Raw genomic sequence first — 25,931 nt, forward strand, 5'->3', positions numbered from 1 at the left:
TTGGCACAGGACAGGAACCATTCCCGAAGCCAACTCTTCGGACATGGATTGGACTGGACAATGGGTTGGAGAGGGATGCTGGTGAGGAGGGAGCTTCTTGGATCAGGTGGACACTTGAGACTATGTGGGCATCTCCTGCCTGGAGGGCAGATGAGATGGTGGAGGGGGTTAGAAGCTGGCGAAAAGGACACGAAAAGAGAGAGTGGAGGGAGAGAGCGGGCTGTCTCATTAGGGGGAGGGGGAGAGTAATTGGGGGTGTGTAGCAAGGTGTATATGGGTTTTTGTGTGAGAGACTGACTTGATTTGTAAACTTTCACATAAAGCAGAATAAAAATTATTTTAAAAAATTCTGCATTTAGTTAAAACAATTGGGAATTTGGTGTAAATGAACTGCCCTGTTGACCCTCCCTGCTCTGACTTTCAAATCAGTCAATAGCTGAGAGACTCTTTAATTGGCATGAATGACTTGCACTTTGTGGTTCAGCTCCTCAGGCCTCAGGCTAGGGATAGGAAGCCCTGACAATGGAGAGAAATGAGGACATGACCTAGCAAGTTGATTGCCCACTAGGCAGAATGATCTTCTTCCCTGGGACTCCTCCCATACGTTTCTAGATCTGCCACTCTTTATGGGGACTAGAAAATAGCCACGAGAGAAATAGGTGCAAACGTGCCTTTTAACTGGGCAATGTCTTCTTGTTCAGGGGGAGCTCTGCAGTTGAAGCCCACAAAAAGTTCTGGAATCACCTCGGTGAAACTCTGAGACTCTTCTAAGAAGAATTAACAGCCATAAAAATAAATGCACATGGTGATGTCCCAGCTTTGGAACACTATTTTTGAAGTATATCATCAAGAACAAAAGAAAAATGAGTATTCAAATTCCCTACAGCTATTAGGTTCAGATGTCATTTCTTTGCAAAATTTTAAGGAGGTAGGGGGTGCAATCCAGTACTATTCTTAGGCCTTATCTTCTCTCAGAAATGTTGGTGGTTGATGGCATAGACTAGATGACTTACCTTATGATCAACTCCTGTGAAACTGTCAAATGGATCAGCCTATGTTCCCTACAGAGGGTGCTATGACCTTGTCACATAACTTCAAGTGCAGTATCTTAATCTTGGAGATGGCAGTGTGTTATACTCCCTCTAAGGGTATCTGGGAATTATTGCAGTTGTGTGGGTGAAAACTTAAAATTTCTCTTTTTCTCCCCGTGGGGTAGGAACTAAAACGAGAGAGCATCATGGGCCTGACATTCAGGACACCGGCCAAATAGACACCTTTTGGCTCTATTCTGCAGGATTCATTCAGCTCTGGATGTGAAAGCTATACAGTTGTATTGATACCTCTTAGATAAATGGCTTAATCCTGTGAAAAGAACTTTAAAAAAAACAAAATCAAATCCGTTGTCGAGTCAATTCCAGCTGACGGCGACCCCATGTATGTCAGAGCAGATCTGTGCTCCCTGGGGTTTCCAATAGTTGGTGTTTTGGAAATAGACGGCCAAGTCTTTCTTCTGAGGCACCTCTGGGTGGACTTGAACCACCCACGTTTCAGTAAGCAGCTGACCACTTAATTGTTTTACACCACCCAGAAACCCCAACATTTAAGAGTAAGTAAAAAAAATAGGAGCTCCCTCTCTCCTTCCCAAAGAGCCCACGAAGTTCATGGTGTGGTCAAGTGCAAGGTCTGGGTCATGTAGGTCAAGAAGGAAGAGTGTGGATCATACCTGTGTCCTGGGAGGGGCTGACACTGTAACTGTCGCTCTCCTTGTCCACTGACCCCGCAGCCCTGGGTGTTGGCAGCCTCCAATCTGTGGTGAGAGTGTGTGCTGAAATGGTGGGGTGGGGTCTGTTGAGCGTCCACTGGCTGGCATACCGATTTCTGGCTGTTGGTCCGGCCTTTGCATTCCTCCTGGTGGTCGGATCTGTGAAGAGTCAATTCTAAAGTCTGTCTGCGGTCGGCTGTGATCCAGGTGTTGAGGTAAGCTGCACACCCATGAATGGAGATTTTCCATTCATCCATACTACTCACCTTCCAGGGCCCAGCCCTCCAGGAAGCCCTCCCTGATTCTCCCTGCCTAGAGTCCTCTTTTCCTTCCTTTTCCTGAAACATTCATCTGATAGTTGCTGTTGTTAGTTGTTGTCAACTTGCCTCTGACTCATGGTGACTGTTACAGATTGAATTGTGGCCTCCAAAAATGTGTGTCAGCTTGGCTAGGCCATGATACCCAGTGTTGTGTGGTTGCCCTCCATTTTGTGATCTATGATGTTAATGAGGCAGGATAGAGGCAGTTATGTTAATGAGACATGACTCAGTCTACAGGATTAGGCTGTATCTTGAATCAATCTCTTTTGAGGTATAAAAGAAAGAAACGAGCAGAGAGGACAGGGACCCCATTACTACCAAGCAAAAAGAGCCAGGAGTGGAGTGTACCTTTGGACCAGGGTCCCTGGAGGATTGATGGTAAGGATCTTCCCCCACAGCTGACAGGGAGAAAGCCATCCCCTGGAGGTGGCATCCTGAATTTGGACTTTAGCCCCCTAAACTGTGAGAAAATTAATTTCTCTTTGTTAAAACCACCCCTTTGTGGTATTTCTGTTATCACAGTGCTAGACAACTCAGATGGCGACAGAAGGAGACACTGCCCTGTCCTTCGCCATCCTCACAGTTGTTGGTATGTCTGAGCCCACTGTTGCAGCTATTGTATCAGTGCATCTCATTGAGGGTTTCCCTCGTTTTCATTGATTCTCCACTTTTCCAACCTTGTGTTCTTTTCTAGCAATTGGATCAGATGCTTAAGCATTTCAAAAGGCCTCTAGGGGAATGAACATAGATTTGGACTAAGAAGTTGTAAGTCTGAGCCTTGCTTTTGGCCCTTAATGATTTCATGACCCAGTGTGCATCATTTAAACTCCCTGAGCTTCTCCACTTTTGTAAAATCAGGGAGCTCAGCCAAATATTCTCTAAGGTTGCATCCCTCCTAAAGTTCTTCCATTTTGAGATGTTCCCTATACTGTTGTCTCACATGAACTCAATGTCTCAAAACCAAAAAAAAAAACAAACCAGTTGCCATCAAGTCAGACTCATGGAGGCCCCACGTGTGCAGAGTAGAATTGTGCTCAATAGGTTGTTCAAGGCTGTGACCTTTCGGAAGCAGACTGCCAGCCCTGTTGTCTGAGGTGGCTCTGGGTGGGCTTGAGCCTTCAGCCTTTCAGTTAATAGTTGAGCACTTAACCACATACGTGACCCAGGACTCCCACTGTCTCAAGTATGATAGTTTTATGCTTTAGCTAAACTGCAAGCCCTGAGAGCAGAAGGTCATATCTTTTTGTCCCAACACTCCCTTAGTATATCCCTTCAATGGAATTTTCTGAACTTTGATGAAAATGACTTGGAATATTCAATCTGGGAACAAAGGGTAAAAGGGTGTCCAGATTTCACAGGTTTATCAGCTTCAAAAACACAAAGGCTTATGTAAACATAGGCTGGTGCCAAGTGGGTTTTCCCTGAATCTGGAACCAAAGGCACCAAGAAGATGGGGTAGATCGGGTTCTTTGCTCACCTCTTCAGTGAGCTAAGAATGTTCTGACAGCAAAGAATGTTGGACACTGGGACAGGCTACCACACTGCCTTTTCTGGAATTTTGTGGAAAAGGGGGGAAGCTTAGTTATCTGCAATGATTTTTCTGGGGTTTCAGCCTGAAGGCCACATAAGGTCCAAGATGGGCCTTTCCCACCTTTGAATTCTCTGCTTCTCTAAGAGGAATCTTACACAGTTATATTTCTAAATGTCCTGGCCACTTCTAAGCACAGCAGTTTGTATTGACTGCTGTGCTGTATGATTATAATGTAGTGATCCCAAATTCCACATGTGTGAAAAAATTAATGTGTGACTTGAACATTTAACAGACAAATTAACTTCTATGACATAAAAAAACTTCTTATCAACCACTACCTTCACTATGAGTCAGAATCGGTGGCAATGGGGTTTACCTTGTGGACTACTGTTTTGTTGTGACATGGTGTGACATAGTCCTTAGTTTATGTTAAAACAAACCCTGATTATGAACTTATGGCATGAGTTACCCCGATACAATGTGAGCTGGATGCCCCCCAGTAGGATCCTTATTATCCAGGACCTGAGGACTAAACAACATAAAAACTCAGGGTTTTGTTCTTCCAATGAGAGCTACGTAGAAGCAGAAGGACACTCTGTCAGTTGAGTCTCTGGCCATTTCTGAAGACTGAGTCTCTGCCAGTGGCTCTGCTGGAAACTCTGCCCACCACCTCAGACCCCAGCTACAACGGGCCTCTTCTGAGGGCAAACTGTTGGTCAAGCCTTCCTTCTAAGACCATGCACTAAAAGTAAACACCTAAAGGCTGAAGATTTGGACTTTAATTATTGGACTAACTTTACTCCACCCTGAATTCTCCAGGTCTAAGTGAATGTCTTGGGGTCTTAGCTGTGTGCTGTGCCATGACCACAGCACACAGCTTCCGGAATGAATACATATGGCCCAAGGTTGCTTTATGGATGAGGCAATGGGAGCTCAGAGAGGAAAAGTGGCATAGCAATTAAGTGATAAACGTGGAGCCCAATGGAACCCACTGACTGAGTTCAGTGATTGCCTGTTATTTGACCATAAGTGTCCTCATCCTGAGCATCTGAATTTTCTAGTACAGTGTCTGCATGACACTAGCTTGTTTACAATTCCATGTTGGAGCATTAGAGGCTGACACTGGTTAAGTGGTGAAATGACTTTCCCTTTAAATAGAGGATTTTTGTTTTTGCAAGTTTCCAGTTATTGGACTTTGAACATAATCCATCATTCTGTGATGTTGGAGACAAGCTTTAAGATGGCAGCCAAATCAATATATTTTTAAGATTTCCTGGGTCATCAGAACACTCAGTCTTGGTGTATATTCTCTGGGGCATTGATTTTAAGACAGATTTCATCCCTTACTTGCAAAATTCCAAAGAAGAACTTTATCAGGAGGTGTTTTTTTTTTTCCTTGATTAGAATGTAAATGAGTTATGCTAGAGTGTTAAGCTCTCTAGACAACAAGGTGTCAATGATAATTGTGTCTCTCCACTGAAATGCTAGGACAGAGGTCCTCAAAGAGATAGAAAGACATTATCATGGGTAGGAGGCTAAATGTCTTCCAGGCACTATTGACTTGATAAGTAGAGCTTAAACAAGTGGAGCTTGTTATTTAAATGCTAATGAATCTTTTCCAGAAGATTACCCAGCTCCTGCATGAGTTTTGAGGGTTCTCATTTTTATTCTTCTGTAAGTTTCTTGCAATTACAGCTGTGGATCATTCTGAGCAGGCTTACTCCTGATAAGAGTGCTTGGAGAGGCCAGTTCCACAGTAATTTCTGGTAATTTCCAGAAATTTACCCAGACACTTGCATAAGTTTTGAGGGTTCCCATTTTTATTCCTCCAATATAAGGCCTGGTGATCAGCTTCCGAAAGGTCACAGCCTTGAAAACCCTATGGAACAGTTCTACTCTGCACACATGGTGCAGCCATGAGTCAGCATCAACTTGATAGCATGTAAAAAACAACATTTTTATTCTTCTTTAAGTTATAACAACAACAACAACTGTGGATCATTCTGAGCTGGTTTGCTCCTGCTGAGGATGCTAGAGGGGGCTAGTTCCATAGAACTGCGCCACAGGGTTTCCAAAGCTGTAAATCTTTACAGAAGCAGACTGCCACATCTTTCTCCTGCAGCGTGACTGGTGGGTTTGAACCACCAATCAACCTTTCGGTTAGCAGTCGAACACTTAACGACTTGTGCCACCAGGGCTGCACCTTCAAGGGCATAGTGTTGTTGTGTGCTGTCGAGTCAATTCTGATTTATAGTGACACTATAGAGCAGAGTAGAACTGCCCCATAGGGCTTCCGAGGAGCGGCTGGTGGCTTCCAACTGCTGACCATTTGGCTAGCAGCTGTAGCTCTTAACCGCTGCACCACCAGGGCTCCTCTTCAAACATGTACTGTCCTCAAAACCCCAACTTCCTTTCCTGTGTGAGGGGGCAGAGACCGTCACTCCCACTGCCCCTTTTTTCACTGAGATCATCCTACTGGGAAAACTGCAAGGTGAAGCTGCACGTGTCAGCTACTATTCAAAGCCAGAACTCTCTTGGAGTTAATTTTGTTCATTATCCCTGTCTTCTCTAGATGAGGACAGCTTTGCCAGTGGCCTAATAATGCTGAAAATATAGGTCATGATACTAGTTTCCTTGAACCACAGCCCAGGGTTCTGTTCTGCTCTAAGCCAGCATCCTAGAAGGGAAATTGTCTCTGTATGTAGAATACTGGGGCACTTGGTACATTTTTTAAATGATCAGGCTTTTGGAGCCTTTGTCTTGTTCCTGAACTCAACTGTTCAGTATGATAGCTCCTGAAATAGCATCTAATATAAAAATTTTTACTTTGATTCCACTCAGTAACCTCCTTCATATAATTTACTAGCTAATATACTAAGCAGATAAAATTTGGGATTTATTGTCCCCGGCATGGAAAGTATTTTGTTTGGCTCCCCGACATTATAATATAAATAAAAGTGAGGAGGCATCATGCCTGCTAAACAGCCAGTGAGTTAGAGGGTAAGTAATATAAATACCTTTTGGCCTTTCAACAATGGGACTGAGCCTGAATTAAGCTTCTGCCCATGGAATCAAATTATTTTAATTACTCTAAATTTGGGATGAGAGGATTTTGTGGATAATAGGGTTGTAAAATATGTCATGTGAACTAGTATTATGATTGTGATATTAATGTGTCTTTTCCCCCAGCTATTGGTTTCTGTACCTTGTAGAAGCTGAGGTCTCAGCTTTCAGTGATGAATTGACCAGCTGTCTCATAGAGAGGATGAAGCAGGTAGACCTGGGCATTCCTATCATTTCATTGACAAATATTTATTCATGGCTTATTATATACTGGGAACTCTTCAACCACATCAGCTGTTTCCCCCAGTACCACCCTGTTATGGATTGAATTGTGTGCCCCCAAAATATGTGTTGTAAATGCTAACCTCTATGCCTATGATTATAATCCCATTTGGGAATGGGCTGTCTTTGTTTTGTTAATGACACAGGATTAGTGTAGGTGTATTTTAAGTCAACCTCTTTTGAGGTATAAAAGAAATTAAACAGGCAAGCAAAGGAAGTAGAGATGAGGGAAGAGAAATGCCAAGCCACATGAAGATCACTCAGAAGCAGAAGTTCAAAGAGAAAAGGACCTTCCTCTAGAGGTGACAGAGACAGAAAGCCTTCCCCTAGAGCCAGCACCTTGAATTCAGGCTTCTATACTCCTAAACTGTGAGAAAATAAATTTCTGTTTGTTAAAGCCAGCCATTTGTGGTATTTCTGTTATAGCAGCACTAGGTATAAGATGAAATTTGGTACCTGGAGTGGGGTGCTGCTTTAACAGACGCCTAAAATGTGGAAGCTGTTTTGGAATTGCGAAAGGAATGGAGGCTGGAAGAGTTTTAAGGTACCTGATAGTAAAGCTTATATTGCCTTGAAGAGCCTGTTGGTAGAATTTGGGATGTCAAAGGCAATTCTGGTGAGGGCTCAGAGGGACGTGAGAAGAGCTATAAAGTCTCTATCATCTTGGAGAATACACGTGGCACCAGCAACAGAATGTTGCTAGAAATGTGACTGTTACATGTGCTTCTGGTGAGGCTTTAAAAGAAAATGGTGAACATGTGATTGGAAAGTGGAGGAAGGGCGATGCGTTTTATGCAGTGGCAAAGAACTTATCTCAATTATGTTCAAATGTTTGGTGAAAGGTAGAATTTGTAAGTGTTGAACTTGGCTATTTGGCTAATGAGATTTCTAAGCAAGATCTTAAAGGGGCTGCATGGTTTCTCCTTGGTACTTATAGTAAAATGTGAGAGAAAAGAGATGGACTTAAAAACTAATTGTGCAAAATGAAAACAAAACTTAAAGATTTGGAAAATTCTGTAGTACCAACTAAGAACACTGTCCTAGAATGTTCACCAAGGACATGGCTACACAATCTTTTGTTAAAGAAATTAAACCTGTGACTGATGGATCTAAGTAACTACCAGAGCAGAAAACCCATTAGCTTAGACTGAAGGGGACAAAGAAAGAAAGGAGAGAACGCTGTCCGCCTCTTGGAATTCTACAGGCAGGAAACAAGCCAAAGGAGCTACACCTGTTGTCTTCCAAGAAAGAAAAAAAGAACACCTCCTGAGCAGCTCAGAGATTAGCAGAACTATTAGAAGGAGTACAAAAAGGGAGGGTTTCTTGGTTTCACACTGTGTGGCCACAGACTCCTGGATCTCAAAGGATGGGGCCATAGCATCCTAGGTTTCAAAGGGTTTAATCTTTACCAACTCAGTTCTGGACCGTGGGGCTTTCATTAACGTGTGCAAGGAGATGGGGTCACTGCCCATAGCTGAAGGGGTGAGACTGCTGTGCCCAAAGAAAGGAAGAATGAGGACTGCTGGGGCTGAGAGGGTGGGGTTACCACTCAGATGACTAGGAGAATGGGGCTGCCAAAAGCCAAGAGAGCAGATTTGTTGTCCCAGTGGTCCTGGAGGGTAGGGCTGAAGCCCAGGGCTGAGGGACCTACACCCAGAGTCCGGAGAGCATGGCCAACACCTAGAGTCTGGAGGGATGGGGCCATTACCTAGACAGTCTCAGAGAACTGAGGATTATTTTCAAGCCTTGAGAGCTAATATAAATTGTTCTGCTGGGTTTTGGACTTGCTTGGTGCCCATTATCCCTTCCTTTCCTTCAATTTCTCCCATTTGTAATGGAAATGTATACCTTTTGCCTGTTCCATAATTGTGTTTTAGAAGAAGATAACCTGTATTCTAGATTTCACAGGTTCTCAGATGAAGAGGAATTCTGCCCTAGGATGCAATATGCCTAACTTCTCAGCCATATTTGATTTAGATGATTCAGAAGATGGATTTTGGACATAAGAGTTGATTTAAGACATCTGGGATGATGTGATATGGTGAATGGGTTTTGCATGTGGCATGCACATGTATTTTGGGGGGGCTAATTTTTTTTTCTTATTTACCCTTTAAAAAAAAATTTCTTCTTTTTTTAAAGGGTAGAATTATGTCCCCCAAAATATGTGCTGTATATCCTAACGTCTATGCCTATGGTTATAATCCCATTTGGGAATGGGTTGTTTTGTTATGTTAATGACACAGAATTAGTGTACAGTGTGTTTTAAGTCAATCTCTTTTGAGATATAAAAGAGATTAAATAAGCAAGCAAAAGCAGCAGAGATGGGGGAAGAGAGATGCCACGCCACATGAAGATCACCAAGGAGCAGAAGCTCAGAAACAAGGACCTTCCTCCAGAGCTGAAAGAGAGGGAAAAAGCCTTCCCCTAGAACTGGCACCTAAATTTAGACTTCTAGACTCCCAAACTGTGAGAAAAAAATTTCTGTTTGTTAAAGCCATCCATTTTTGGTATTTCTGTTACAGCAGCACTAGGTAACTAAGACACACCACTAGTCTCATTCTGAGTGCAAGGGGATATTCTTCCAAAATCCCACCAATAAAGATTGAATCCATGTTGTAAGTTCTTCTTATTTAATAAATATTTAAAGTTCATTCTGTGTCTCTACATTCCCGTTAAATAGTATCATTGCTACTTAAAGGCAATACAGAGTGGTTGAGAGCAGTGTTTTGGATAGACTGCCAGGGTTGAAGTCCAGTTTCACTACTCACTGGCTGGGTAACCCTGGCCAAGTGACCAAAGTTGACATGACCATTTCCCTCATCTCTGAGACTGGGATGATATCATCACCCGCCTTCAGAACTCTGTGAGACTTGGGTGCTTAGGGGAGATTCACTTGCTAGAGCATAAGAGCACACGTAGGTGGGGGGGCCCAATCATGGAAACCTGCCCATGGCTCTAGGGTGATACATATTTAGCAAGGGAAGGAGCATGTCCTGAGTTTATCGAGAAGATGTGGGCCAGGTGATTTGGCAAATTGATCAGGAAGGTGAGATACTCAATTAAAGGATTTAACAGAAAAATACCCATGGAAAATCATAAAACTAGATGCTGGAGAACTCAAGTGATACAGTGTCTTAGTCATCTAGTGCTGCCATAACGGAAATAATACAAGTGGATGGCTTTAACAAAGAGAAATTTACTTTCTCATAGTCTAGTAGGTTACAAGTCCAAATTCTGGGTGTCAGCTCCAGAGGAAGGCTTTCTCTCTCTGTAGGATCTAGAGGAAGGTCCTTGTCGTCAATCTTCCCCTGGTTGAGAAGCCTCTCAGGCACAGGGACCCCATGTCCAAAGGATGCGCTCTGCTCCCGATGCTGCTTTCTTGGTGGTATGAGGTCCCCAACTCTTGGGTGCTTCCCTCTCCTTTTATTTCTTGAGAGACAACAGGTAGTGCAGGCCACACCCCAGGGAAACTCTCTTTACCTTGGATAAGGGAGGTGACCTGAGTAAGGGGGTGTTACAATCCCATCCTAATCCTTCCAACATAAAATTACAATCACAAAATGGAGGACAACCACACAATACTGGGAATCATGGCCTAACTGAGTTGATACACACATTTTTGGGGGGACGTAATTCAATCCATGACATACAGAAAGAAGCTGAGTACTAGAGGTAGTATGGGCAGGAGCTGTGTCCAGTCCCATGCTTGGTAAATGCTCTTTGTATGAATGAATGAATGGAAAACTCCCAGATAAATATAACAACAAAAAATAACAGGCCAAGGCTAATACTTCTCACTTCACACTTATCTTTGCACCTTTTGAAAGTAGAAAAGTTGATCGATTTAAGTTCTCATTGGGAATGATCTCTTTGATAAGCATTTGCAGTGTGTTGGGCCAAGACTATGTACATATTAAGACAGACTCCTCTAACTTGGTGAGGACATATGTACGCCTAGCTGATTAGATGCCTGAGGTCATGTAGAACAAAGAGAAGAAAATTAAACTGATCTCCCAAATCCTGTTTAATCAACTAACCATACTTTCTTTTCCAGTCCCATTATTCTGACTTCAGAATCTGATAGTCAATCAATATTTTAAGTAGATTTACTACTGAATGCCTACTGTGTGCCAGGCTGTGGCTGGTGCTGAGAACAAAGACATGAATAGAGTCCCAGCTTTCAAGTGTATCAGAACCTCACAGGGCAGACAGAGAAATAAACGGAGTAGCAAACATAGTCAAGTGATGTTTTCATATGTCGAAAGAAATAAATAGCATATTGCCACAATTTCTTCCATCTTCATATTAAGAATTTATTGCAGCTATATGGAAGACTAATACAATGCCTAGAAATATAACTTTTATACTCCAGTCATTCTTGTGTGCGAACAACATATTTTAGATGCTCTTCTTACAAGAAAGAATTCCTATCATGGCACACAGTCTTAACACAATTAGAATAATGTCTTCCTTAGGTGAGGAAATTGAGGATATAAAATGAATCCATGTGTCATGGATTGAACTGTGTCCCCCCAAAATATGTGTCAACTTGGTTAGGCCGTGATTCCCAGTATTCTGTGGTTGTCCTCCATTTTGTGATTGTAATTTTATGTTAAAGAGGGTTAGGGTGGGATTGTAACACCCATACTAAGGTCACATCCCTGATCCAATGTAAAGAGAGTTCCCCTGGAGTGTGGCCTGCACCATCTTTTATCTTACAAGAGATAAAAGGAAAGGGAAGCAAGCAGAGAGCTGGGAACCTCATACCACCAAGAAACCAGTGGCAGGAGCAGAGTACGTCCTTTGGACCCAGGGTTCCTGCAGGGAGAAGCTCCTAATCCAGGGGAAGGTTGATCACAAGGACCTTCCTTCAGAAAAAAGCCTTCCCCTGGAGCTGATGCCCTGAATTCGGACTTTCTAGCCTACCAGACTGTGAGAAAATAAATTTCTCTTTGTTAAAGCCAGCCACTTGTGATATTTCTGTTATAGAAGCCCTAGATGACTAAGACACTATGTAAATATGCCAAGCTGCGGTGAGAAGAAAGAAGAACGTGCCCCATGGGTTTGGGTTGACACAGGGATAGCACCTGGGGGAGGCGAACAGCCCTGGGGTAGAAGAAGCAAGCAGGGAGCTGGGCTTGAGAAAGTACATGGTTTCAGGCTTACTCATGAGACAACATTTCCAATTCTACATAAAGAATAGAATGCGCTCAGTCTCTCAGACTGTGATCTTGGGGAATATTTAATGAAAAAACTACCCAAAGATCTCTTATTAATACAGGGTGTCCTGCAGATGCTAAATAAAAACTTTTTTTTTTCTGAACCAGAGACTAATGCATACATTAGAGTAGATTTGCGTAATATGAATAAACATTATTGAATGAAGTTCATCACAAATGCAAGAAACGTTCTGTAAACTGTTATTGCTTCATCATGGTATGATCATAATGCTAAGGCCCTGGGATGGTATTCTGGTGCTCCCAGAATGGAGTGCACACACGCCCTACAAGGCCCTACAAGGTCAGGCTACTCTTCCCAGCTCATCCCTTACCATTTCCCTGCTGCTCACTGCATTCCAGGGCCGCTCCTGTCCCCCAGCATGTCAGGAAGTCTTGGGAGCTTGACCCTTGCTGCTCCCTCTGCCTGGCGAGAGGTTCCTTGCCATCATTTGATCTTGGTTCATGCCTTATTCTCAATGGTGGTCTTCCCAAATGACCCATATCTAAGGGAGTCCCTTGCTTCCCCCTGCCTCCACTCCCCTAGGGACTCTCCATCACATCTTTCTGTTTTATTTTTTTCTTAGTACTTATTGAGCAATGGAAAATGATTTATTTACTTGCTTATTGCTAATGAGAGGGTGAATATATAAGTGGGCAGTGGCCAGACCATATATAAAAATACAACTCTGACCTACAACCTACAGCCACCAGCTAGAGAGCCAAACCACAGTCTGCAACTGCCAGTCCGGGAAGCCAAATGACAATACCTATAACAATGGACCTCAAATGACCTGGACATGATTAATAATTGTTAGTTTCCTTAATTTCTGTCCCTGCTTCCAATTTAGGACCAACCAGGAAAAGCCAAATATGTTCTCGTATCCAATTGCATAGGATGCGCTGCTACTAATTAGCCCAACTCCAGCTTCCCCAAACCAGCAGCCTCCAATCAGGCACACCTGAAGCCTTCCCCCTTTTCCACTATAAAGCTTTCCCACTCACTTGCCTGCCTTTGAATCTCTGCCAAACACATGTGATGGTGATTGACTCCCTTGCTACGGCAAACTCTGAATAAGTAGCCTTTACTTGTTCTCATTTGGGTGGTCTTTGTCTATTGCCACACTGACTCCCCAACTAAAAAAAAAAAAACAACTAGAGTGAAATAAATGTCTTTTTGCCATCTTACTCATGATGCATTCCATTGCTGAGCACTGGGCGGTAGGTCAAGTAAATCCTAGATACATATTGTTGATGTTAAATGCATGGATTCTCAAAGTCCCCCAAACGTGCTTGCAATGTTACAGCCATGGGATCTATGTCCTTTGCATCTATGTCCTGCCTGCCACTCCCCTTTCCCAGATCTACAATTTCTGCTTGACTCAGATTCATGTCTCTGTTGAGATTTTATATGCCATCAAATCAACGCCCTCCTTGTTCTGGGGTTGATCACACATCGGGAAGTTCTCTGTGCTTTAGTTTCATGGCCTCCTCTCCCATCTTAACTGTTTACCACTAGCCTTGGCTCATCTGTCTGCTAATTGAACATTGAAAAGGAAGTATAAATGCATGCTGCTTTTTCATCTGGCAAAAAGAACCGATGTTGAGCTGTGGATGTGACAAGTCTGAGGGAGAACACACCACTGCACTACCGGGGCAGGGGTGACGAAGAACATTTTCTCCTGTGTTCTGAAGCTGAACCATTTCATGAGGCCCTTCTCAATGAAGGGTCCAGAGATACCAGCATCAGGATCACCTAGGATGCTTGTTACAATGTAGATTCCTGAGCCCCACCCTGGACCAACAGTATCAGAAGGTCTGAGGGTGCTCTGGAATCTGTATTATCAACAGGCACCCTGAGTGATTCTGATGCATACATACTGTTGGGAACCACTGCCACGGGCATCTGTCCTGTGTTCTCTACCTCTTTTCCCCTCTCTGCCACTGTTCTAACAACATTCATGCTGACTGGGCGAGAGGAATGGTCAAGCCAAGGGTCTATCCACCTAAATGTCCAGTCCCTTTAGGCTCTAAAAGCTTCCCCTGATGCAAGAGCAAATATGGCTCAGAGACCCATCAGAGCAGAGTATGAAATAGCTGAAAGTCATGCCAGGTAGGTCATCATGGAAATGCCAATGGCTGGAGAGAATGATAAGGGCCTCAAAGATTTTAAGAGCAAGGCTCTCATTTATACCCCTTTGCCAATCGAACTGTCACTCATGTCCCATTCATGTCTTCAGAATGTGCTAATGTCATCAGAAAAGGAAAGCGGGGGTGGGGTGGGGGAAGAAAAAAAGCAAGAAATAAAAGACTCCTTTAGAATGCTCTTAAAAACAATTTTTCAGATGAATTTCAATAACGGTTCAAACAGTTTTCCCATGTGGTACAATGCTGTTCAGTAACGATGGAACGAAGCTCAGTGCAATTTACAATGCTTCACCAGCCAGAGAGAATTTATGAAGAATAGCTTTCAACAGTGAAATATTTATTTTACTAATTACAAGACACTACTCTAAGAATGTATATTTTGGCAAAGAGTGATTAGAGACTTAAAAGACGGACATCAAAGCTTTCAAAATGATGATAATCGGGATATCAATTTCACAGTCATTAAAGAGATTTAGGAACAATTTGAATTATGAAAAATACTATCTAATTAATAAGCTCTAGATACATATTAGGGAATTGAATTTCACTGAAGTAATTCATTTCCGTATATCATGGATGCAAATATTAATAATTAAGCTCAACATAATTACCGGATTAACCGGGGCTATCATATTTCTCAAACAGTTTGTTCAGGAGAAAAGCATAAACTTTGAGGGCAGACAGATTTAGAGCTGAATCTTGGTTTCATGACTTATTATGTGTTCAGCTTTGGGCTGTTCACTTGATCCCTGTAAGCTCAGTTTTCCCATGTGTAAAACGGACGTGACATCTGCTTTACAAGTAAGTATCTGATAGCGTGGCTGCAAAGATAACATATGTGCAGCACCTTTCTAGCTTGACACTGGTATACAGTAGGCATACAACTAATGTTAATTGCCTTCTCTTCTTTGTGGGTTGTCTAAATTAAAAAAAAAAAATTAACTTGAATTGAAATTTCTAGCATATTCTACAGTAAACCAATATGAAGAGTTATTGGCTTCAATGGACACATTTTTGATAAGAGCTAAGATCAAACTGGATAACCCAACGAAAGATGTTATTATACCTGTTTCTTAGGCACAGGGCTGGAAAGCCCTAACACTTCTCTAGCTAGGGAAGGAGGACCACTGTGTTTTCAGCACTGACAGCGCCAACACGGCTGTAAGTGTTGCTGGCCACTCACTCGTTCCTGGGCGAGCATCCGAAACATCCACCAACGGCCCCGTGGCCTGGGACACCGACTGGTAGTGGACTGTGTGGGTTACCGTCAGTGACTTCTGTTTAGCCGCCTCTCCAAAGTCAGCATCGGTCAGCAGGACTGTCGAACGATCATCTACAAAACAGCAGTAATACAGAAAACCAAACGCTTTTATTCTTCGTTTCCACACCCAATCTTTTTTTTTTTTTTTTAAAACAACAATTAAATGAATCCCTCCTTTTTTCTCCTTAGGTGCTTGTGCTATTGATAATAATAATAATAATGCTTGGTTGTTGTTAGTTGCCATAGTATTGGCCCCCAACTCATGGTGACCCCATCCATAATGGAAGGTAATACCGCCCGGTCTTGCGCCATTCCCACAGATGGTTGTGGATCGGGCCACTGTGTTCCACATGGTTCTCACTGGCTGACTTTTGGAAGTAGATCACAGGACTTTCCTCCCAGTGTGCCTTAGTCTGGAAGCTCCACTGAAACCTGTTCAGCATCATGGCAACACGCAAGCCTCCAATGACAGACGGGTGGTGGCTGTGCATGAGGTGCACTGGCTGGGAATTGATCCTGGGTCTCCCAAATGGATGGGGAGTACTCTACTGTTGAGCCACCAATTCCCTATAATAATAATATTAGTAATAGCAACCTCTTCTAAAGCAATGAAACAACTAAAATACAAGCACTGTATTTAGAATGACCCTAGAACGTTAAAAGTCAAAGATTGTTCTTTCAGCGTTAGCTTTTGAAGTATGAGTTAAAGAGGACAATCTGTAGATCAGGGTCCTTACTTGCCCTTTGGGCTTGGCTTCTTTTGCATTAGGCAAACACTGATTTGGGTCGGGGGGGTGCTTGTTGTTCTATCTAGCTGCCCGTTTAATATCATTTTACATTCAGGTATTTGCCAAAACGTCATGTGAAACATCATTAACAATGCCAGCCTCAGCCAGCCATGGGGCTACCATTTAAAGTGGGTCCCTTTGGCTGCTGAGGGCTCTGTTTGTAGTACCAGAAAAACACCACTGTGGTTCTCTATCAAAAAAAAACAATGTATATATATCTACGTGAATCGCTGTAGAGTCGAGGCTGACTATGGCAGCCCTACACGTACCAGAGTAGAACTGGGCTCCGTATGGTTTTCAATGGCTGATTTCTCTGAAGTAGGTTACTGGGACTTTCTTCCAAGGTGCCTCTGGACGGATTTGAATAGCCACCTTTTTGGTTAGTAGCCAAGTGTTTCACCGTTTGTGCTCTCTACCACGGGGTTGGAATCATAGTAAACTTGGTAAATGTTTGGGGGGAAAACAAGGAGAAAAAGCAGTCTCAGAGTTTACTTGATTCCTCTGTTTTAAAGGATCCGAAGGATGTTCCTTTTCTTCCCACCTGTTTCGAGCCTTAATTACTCTAGAGCATCTTTGAATTGACTTCCCCTACAATGAGTCACTTGCCAGACTGTCCAAGTCCTGGTAGGGTAGACACTTGAAGGTTAGCTAGGGTAGAGCCAGGTTTCTGATGAACTCTGAATATCTTCGTGCTAGGAGAATGAGTCTGTGCTGTGTGGCATTATTTGGTTGCCTCGAGATTTTCATTAATTTGTTGTGATACCGTCACACTTTCTTAAGAGCTTTTTTTTTTTTAGTCTGAGGCAAACTTTGGTTAGAATATGTGGATTTTTAATAAATTTTCAAGGACTGCAGCTCGTATGAATTTATCAGTCAGCTGGGACCAAGCTATAGTCTGCTGTGACACCAGAACGTTGATGTGAAAAGTCAACATCGCTAGACTCTTGTGCCCAAAAATGGCTCTGAACAGAGTGATCCTTACAAAATCCAATTACTCAGGCTCTGGCAGGAAAGGAAAGCTTCTTTCTTGGCAGAGAAACAGAAGGAGGACTGCCAAGGTGTCTCGTTCAGTCTGCACACGGTGCAGTGCAGGTTGTTGCAAAGGCAGCTCCTGGGCTCACCGCTGGACCCCTCACACAGTGTCGCCTTTCTACAGACAGGTCCCTAGGTGGCGCAAACAGTTTGTGCTCAACTGCTCACCTAAAGGTTTGACCCCATCCAGTGGGGCCACAGAAGAAAGACCTCGTGATCTGCTTTGGGAAGGATTCAGTAAAGATTATAGCCAAGAAAACCCTATGGAACATTTCTCCTCTGTAACACATGGGGTCACCACGAGTCAGGACTGACTTGACGGCAATGGGTTTTCTACAGACACGTTTTCTTAACAGTAGGACCTGGCTCAGAGGCCGTCACCTATGTTTGCTTTTTGTTAATAACGTTGATGTGCTTTGTATTCTAATATACTTCCCTGCTGAGAGCATACCAAACTATCTGCAGGGCTGGGTTGCAAACTTTAAATGGGAAATTTCGGGGGCCTGTGTTTTTTTTGTCAGTTTGTGAAGTTAACCATTTATTCTGGCTAGATATTTATGGCACTCAAATATTGGATTCTTCTTGTCAGAGCCCAAGCATTTTCAAGCATCATGTTTCTACTTCCCCAGTAATTAGAAAATGCCATCGATCACCCATCAGGTATCACCAGGAGGTAAACAACCCTTGGTGATAGACGATGCTGCATGGAAGGTGACTTATCTCCCCCAAGGGTCATTATTACGTAGAGAAACAATAGGCAGATCTTTCTCTGGTGTTAACCCAGCAATGACCAGCTCACTACTCAAAGAATCTGTCTAACTCTCTATTTTAATAACTACATGTACAATTATTAACAAGTCTAGTGAGGAATATTTAGCAAAAAAAAAAACTCATTGTCGAGTCGAGTAGAACTACCTCGTAGAGTTTCCAAGAAGTGGGTGGTGGACTTGAACTGCCAACCTTTTGGTCAGCAGCCGAGCTCTTAACCAGTGTGCCACCAGAGCTCCACTTAGCAAATATCATAATGATATTATAAGGCCAAAAAAATTACATTTTGGTTTTTGAACCAATGCTTCAAAGGAGATTTTAGTTCTAATGTCCAATCTATTCAGTTAAATAAAAGAGATCTCAGTTATTTTACTGAAAAGAAAAAAAAAAAAATCAAAACCAAAATGTGGTGCCTTATCTGGACAGGAGCACACTAATATAATGCTTTGTGTTTTAGGAATGAGTAGTGCCTCCTCATACAAGACTGGAAACGTGTTTAACTGAAGTCAGTTGTCTACAGCCACATTGGACTTGACTGGCCTTTCTCTAAGTGCTATTATTCATGGACCAAACTTGAATCTATTGAGGGCTGTCAAAGCCTTATAATTTGAGAGCCATTAGGTCAAGGTCTACCACCCACCTGTCAGTTTGTCATACTGTGGTGGCTTGTATATTGCTGTGATGTATTTCAAATACCAGCAGGATCACCCATGGTGTATAGGTTTCCAGACTAAGACAGACAAAAAGGAAAGGCCTGGCAATCTGCTTCTGAAAATTAGCCAGTGAAAACTGTATAGATCACATCGGAATATTGTCTGATGTAGTACTGGCAGGTGAATCTCTGAGGTTGGAAGGCACTGAAAATATACAGTCCACAGCAATGGGCTTGGGCACACCAATGATCGTGAAGATGATGCTGGGCCAGGCAACACTTAGTTCTGTTGTGCCTGGAGTGGCCATGAGTTGGAGCCAGCTGGATGGCAACCGACAGCAATAGGCAAAGACGCCTCTTACCTCTTCTATTTGAACACACTGAGAAACAGTAGGGTTGGGTGGGGCAATGAGTGGGAGACGAAGTAGGCGTGTTGCCAATCTGTCCTGTTACCACTGCCTTCCTGTCAGGAAGTATCTGGGTTTTGTGCCAGGAATTGGACAGTTTTATCCAGGCCACAGGAATGGGTTTCCCTGGGGCCAGAATGCCAGCAAACATCTTCCAAAGCAAACAGTAAGCTAAATTTGAAAAGAGGCAGTCTCAGGAACGGGCCTCAGAGTCTGTTTCCATGGGTACTAGAAAGCCCAGAGGTACTGCTAAGGCAAGGGGTGCTGGGAAGTAGCTGATTGATGTGGAAACAGGTGGCAGTGGTCCCATCACTGGAGGTGGATGGCCTGTTGGGGGGGCAGGTGGGCTTGAAAGGAGGCTGCGGGTGGGAATCCTGGTTCTGCTCCTGATGTCTGCAGGACCTTGGCAAATCACAGGACTTCTCTATATTTCAGTTATACAAGTAGTACCTTTATCATATATTGGTTGGAAAGGATAAATTAAATAATGCACACAAAGTGCTTATAAACGTATGTGACATTTAGGGAACTCTCAGTCAATGGTAGCTCTCCTCTATATTGCAATGGGAATACAAAGTCTCTAATTCTGGAACAAACAGAATGACATAGGTAGGCAGTGTGGGGTAGTGGAAAGAGACTGCAAAGAGTTAAGCCACAAACCTCTCTGGTTTTCGTTCTACAACTCTGAAATAAGGGAACTGGGTATTTCCCAAAATGTGAATTTCCAAGATGGAGCTTTATGAAACGTGCAGCCTTTCCAGTTTTCTTTGATGGCAGGCATTTTTTCTTTGGAGTGGAACCAATAGCCTCCCAAGGAAAGAGCCAGTGTGGGTATCAGAGCTGGGGAACCCCTGTCCCAGGTGTCCTTTGAGATGTATGTAAGTCAATTTCCCTCCACATTTGCTGGTACTCATTCTCCTCCTTACCTGTTCTGTACCTTCTAACTTCTTTGCTCATGTAGTATTTAAGATGTCCCCCTATCTAATATTTCCCACCCTCCAGGGTTTGGGCTGAGAGGGCATTGCTGCAGCAGCTATATTGTGTAAGGCAGCAGACACGGCACCTTACCAATGGTCTCCATTGTGTCTCTCTCTTCAATTAAAAGCTGAGCCCTAGGTATGTCTATATGCATTCTCAGGGTCTGTTGTTGCTTGCTCAAGGTATCCGAGGTCCGGGTATTCTTACTGGAAACAAAAGAAGGGAAGGACACATTAACAAATCCAGTTCTATGTTACATTATGCTAACATGTACTTATTAACCAACTTGGTTTATTCTCTAATTATACAAAATTCAAGGGGTACAGTTATGACTTGTGAGCAACGGGTGAGGTGAAGCATATTACATGAGATTTTTCTCCTTCCTACAAATTACATTTATTAATATTAAATGTAATCAAAACAGTCAGAAAGTTTAGAAAATTCAACTTGTCAGTAGAGATTGGTTCTAAGTCTGGCAATTGAGCTTTGGGAAATTTCCCATTTCTTGTGGAAAACTAAACGAAACCAATAAAGAGATTTTTAAACCAATGCCATTTGTTAGATAGGAGCTGTTTCAAAGAGAGTAAGGGAGAGGGTTTGTGAAGCTCATTGGGTGGGGGCTCAGTGGACAGGAATTTATTGGGTAGGGCTTCCACTAATAGATTCGTATTTATATCCGGTGCCATTTTGTCCTTGTTCCAGCAGCAAATCACAAACCTTGTTAGCTTCCCTGACATTAGTTTCCTTCTCTTAACTGATAGTACACTTTAGAATAGAAGAAAAGCAATTACTATAAGACTTTTATCTCAGAATTTGTGTACCAGAAAATTGCTCTTCCAGCGAGCTCTCTTCTCAGAGCAAATGGAAATCAGTAGTAAAACTGCGTGGTGCAATCATACTCGGTTACAGGCTGCAGTAAAAAAAAAAATCTCCATGTTGCAGAAAAATTCAAAAAGTCAATCAAGGCCTTAATTAGCAATCCACAGTAGAAGGATGGCTGCTCAGTCTTGACAGAATTGCATGCATTTAGCAGATTTTAAAATAATGTTTACTGAGACCCCCCTGAAGCAGCAGCAGTCGTTCGTGTAACTCGATCAGTGGGTTAATCTATGGCACTCACAAATCCAGCTCAATAATGGTCAAAATCCGTTTTCAGAGAGAATTCTGGAGCCTTCTTCCCTCCAGTGATGATTCACCTCCATGTAAGTTCCTTTTAATAGTGAACAGTAAAGGGGACATCCTTGAAAAATCTCAGATGCTTTCCGTTCCAACCAAGAAATTCACCAGGAATCCCAGGACTCCGCCTCCACAGTTCCTTCCTCTTCAGTGAGCCATGTGGCTAGTGGAATGTTAATAATCCAAGGTCAGGTTCATTATAGAACTCCCTTCAACGTTTGCCTGTTGAAGTCCATGTTAATAGTCTGAATATCTTATAATGCTTCTCTCTCCATTTGAGTGCAAACAAACAGTCCACGAAAAAGACAGTTTCTGAAAGGTGTTAGAATTTCTATTTAGGACTTGATCTTGAACCAGATTTCTTGCCCCAAAGATGAGTAACTGGGTTAGCTAGCTAGATTGTGCTAACTATGCAGAGCTCAGATTCAAAGGTTTTGGCCTGAATTATTCACATGGTCTATATATTCTCTCAAATCACTTACTTAGCTAAGCTCTCACTTTGGGGTCAAAAACCAATCACAGAGCAAACAAAGATTCACATTATTGTATTAAAAAAAGAGTATTTTGGTTACTGGGGGCTGCAGTTATATCATGCTTAGAAAAGTTGTATTTCCACAAAAATATACTGGGGACTTCTCTGTGAAAATCAGACAGATCTGTTTAGAAACCTCACCAGGGACCTGAGCTTTGTCCTTGCACCAAAAATAGAAGTGTGAGCCAGTTCCTTCTGCTCGTCATGAATAGTTATGAGGCAGTCAGCGGCTGCTCTATTAAACAGAACAGCTAGGAGCACGAAGCACAGGCTGTACTTAAATAACAATGAGGGGTGTGCAATTGGATTGACACAGGAAGCAAGCTAAATAACTGCTTAAACCGCTGCAACTGGCACAAAGGCTTAGAATGTGATTCAACCTTACAAACAGGGACAATCAAAGCTGGAGGTAAACTCCGATGGCATCTCCATTGAGGACTGCACTGTGCTGAGAGACCCCCAGTGGGAAGGCAAGAAAATGCCCCCTTGACCATGGTCTCAGAGAACATCTAGCTTAATTGGTATAACAGAGTTTATAAAAGAATATGTTCTACAGTCTACTTTGGTGAGTAGCGTCTGGGGTCTTAAAAACCTGTGAGCGGTCATTGAGGATACTTCACTGGTCTCATCGCTTCTGGAGCAAGGAAGAATAAAGAAAACTAAAGATAGAAGGGAAAGATTAGTCCAAAGGACTAACTGACCACATCTACCACGGCCTCCACCTGACTGTGTCCAGTACAACTAGATGGTGCCTGGCTACCACTGCTGATTGCCCTGACAGGAACACAATAGAGGGTCCCAGACAGAGCTGGAGAAAAATGTAGGACAAAATTCTAGCTCAAAAAGAAAGACTAGATTTGCTGGCCTGACAGAGACTGGAGAAACCCTGAGAGTATGGACCCTGGACACACTTTTAGCTCAGTAATGAGGTCACTCCTGAGGTTCACCCTTCAACCAAAGATTGAACAGAACCACGGAACAAGACTGGAAGGCAGGAGGGAACAGGAAAGCTGGTAATAGGGAACCCAGGGTTGAGAAGGGAGAGTATTGACATGTCGTGGGGCTGTTACCCAAAGTCGTACAACAATGTGTGTACCACTGTTTGATGAGAAACTAGTTTGTTCTGTAAACCTTCATCTAAAGTTCAATAAAAAAAAGAAAATGCCCCCTAAATCTCGAGATTCAGGGGCTAATTGTTTCTCTACCACCTTTGCACTCGCTGTTTCCTTTGCTTAGAACAAAGGAACTCCCTTCCTCTCCCCCACTGCCCACCTGACTGACTCCTTCTCTTCCTTCTGAACTTGACTCTGATGCCATTTTTTCAATGGACTTAGGTTGGCCATTGTGTTCCCATTGGCTATGGGAATGCCCCACACTTCCTTCTCATTCTCTGCTTTGTCTCCTTAGCACTTAATACTATCTAACACATGGCAATTAGATGGTAGAAGATTATATTTTAATATTAACTAGCTGTATACTGGGAAACCCTGGCAGCATAGTGGTTAAGAGTTACAGCTGCTAACCAAAAGGCTGGCAGTTCAAATCCACCAGATGCTCCTTGGAAATGCTAGGGGCAGTTCTGGTCTGTCCTTTAGGATCGCTATGAGTCTGAATTGGCTTGATGGCAGTGGGTTTTTCAATGGGTAGCATATATTTAATTTTTTATTTATTCTTTCTCTCCCTCCAGAATAGAAGCTCCACAAAAAATATTTTCATCAGTCCTATTCCCTGTATGCCCCGATAACTTAAAACAGTATTTGGCACAAAGTAGGTGCTCAATATATATTTGTTTAAGATTGTTGAACAGATCATGCTATTTTGCGGGTAGTTGTGCTACCTGAATGACATGTACCCAAAGGCTTTGCTTTGGGGCAATAATATACTTTCAATTCTAAAATACCTATTAGACCCAACTAAATTGTTTCATTTTCATAATATTTGCTATGATATTGAATAATATGTTGTTTTATGAAGGTTAAGTCTCAACAATTGTAACAATTCATCATTAGAACAGCAGCAAACCTTTAAAAAAAGTTATTCAAAGAAACCTCATTTGCAACCTGCTAAAAAATTCTGAATGTGTTCACTGTGGAAACACAGTTGCATCTTTTATGTGATGTAGCATCACGCTAAATATGCAGCTAACCAAAAAAACTAAACCCGCTGCTGCTGAGTCAATTCCAACTCATAGTGACCCTATAGGACAGAGTAGAACGGCCCCGTGGGGTTTCTAACGAGCTCCTGGTGGATTCAAACTGCTAACCTTTTGGTTAGCAGCTGTAGCTCTTAACCACCACTCTACCAGGATTTCCAATGTGCAGCTCCTTAATATTAAAATATAATCTTCCACCATCCATTTGCCATCTGGTTGTCTGATGAAAAAGACGGTCATAGGGAGAGTTGAGAATGGTTTATAGAAGATGGTATTTCCCAGCTCAGCCAATAAATTACTTGCAGTTGCTATAACTGTTTAAAGTCTTAATATTTCCTTAAGGGGTGTGGGAAAAAAAATCTAATGAAAATGTCTGCACAGCCCTACCCCGCCCCCCGTAATACAATACAAAGCATTCTTAATTGTAACTAACTATAGGGCTGTCAGGAGTATATCTCATTATAATGCTGTGGTGTTTCTTTTTTAATATGTGTATAAAAGTATGAACTTCAAAAAAAGCTAAATTAATTTAAGCTCTCAATCTGAATCTTTCTTTACTTACAACTGGCTCTCTTACTAATTCTAACCCTTGAGTATTAAACACGTGTTGGGTTAATGCCTTCAAGCAAGCCACTCCCACTTCTTAGAAGGCTGGTATTTTTTAAAAAAATTATTCTTGCCTAAACATACAAAGAAGGAGCCCTGGTGGGGCAACTGCTAAGAGCTTGGCTGCTAACTGAAAGGCTGGCGGTTCAAACCCACTCAGAGGCTCTACTGCAGAAAGACCTGTTAATCTGCTCCCATAAAGATTATAGCCAGGAGACCCCTATGGTACAGTTCGACTCTGTTACATGGGGTTGGTATGAGTCAGAATCAACCCGACAGCACTCAACAACAACCAACATATACAAAGAAAATCCATTTTATCTGGGGGTGGTGGGTGGAGTTTCTGTTCTCTGGGATGATTTGCCTGGGGGAAAAGGATGCATGTCTCAAAGCAGGAAGTACAGATGTGGGAGATGGTGCCATGAGGGGGTCACCTGGAGGCTCCTTGTTTTCTGTGTCTGATGTGCAGTTGCATGTGCCAGTCTGGCCCTAGGACAGCTAATCCCCTGAAATACCCAGATGCTTCTTTTTGGAACCTGGTAGGAAACTAAATGTTACATTCTCCCAGATTACAGAATGATAAAGCCAGAAACAATTTTGAATTGGTGTCTAATTTGACTTTCTCACTTTTAGGCGAGGAAAGCTGGACACAGATATAAAATGACTTGTCCAAGGTTGCAAAACTAGCTGGTGGCAGCATTTGTATTAGTACATGGGCTTCAGTTCCTTATTGTCCTCCCTACACCAGCCTACTTAGTCCTGAGCTTTCCAGAGAAAATGACAGCAAAGATCAGGGACAGCAATTAGTATCCTTCTCTGTACCAATGGACACCATTTGTCTAGACTTCCTGGCCCACATCTGGAAAGCGGCTGACCCTAAACTGACCAGGTAGGTGACATAGTCTTTTGTCGCTTGGCCTGTTAACCTGCCAAATTGAGATTGTACTGACCTTTCATGATTAAAAACATTCCTTTTACTTCTAAATTAATCCTCTAAAAATCCACCTCACAGGGGAACTTGGAAATTCCCTTCATTTTCAGTTACTTGCACCCTTTGGAGGAAAACCACCTTAACCATCTTAAACCATCTTAAGTGGTAGTAATTACTAGTTTTAATGTTTCTAATTTCATGTCAGCAACTGACAACTGAGAACATCATTATTAATGCTTCCTTTTATCAACAGGTGGTCTTTCTACCACAGTAATTGCTGTATTAACAAAGAGGATGCTTTCTAATGTCTTCCTCTGCAGCTAATG

General features: G+C 42.6%; 1 protein-coding gene across 2 annotated transcripts in view; it reads right to left on the reverse strand.

Moving 5' to 3' along the window:
- Window positions 1–25,931, reverse strand: part of DSCAM (DS cell adhesion molecule) — a 774,401-nt gene that overhangs the window by 24,631 nt on the left and 723,839 nt on the right. For both annotated transcript variants that reach the window (XM_023559109.2, XM_064279473.1), the window contains exons 28-30: window positions 20,299–20,414; window positions 15,506–15,655; window positions 1,724–1,921 (exon numbers count right to left, since the gene is read on the reverse strand). In XM_023559109.2, the coding sequence (XP_023414877.1) occupies window positions 1,724–1,921; window positions 15,506–15,655; window positions 20,299–20,414 (464 nt within the window). The remainder of the gene's footprint in view (window positions 1–1,723; window positions 1,922–15,505; window positions 15,656–20,298; window positions 20,415–25,931) is intronic.

The sequence above is a fragment of the Loxodonta africana genome, chromosome 2 (assembly GCF_030014295.1).
Source record: "Loxodonta africana isolate mLoxAfr1 chromosome 2, mLoxAfr1.hap2, whole genome shotgun sequence".
NCBI lineage: Eukaryota > Metazoa > Chordata > Mammalia > Proboscidea > Elephantidae > Loxodonta > Loxodonta africana.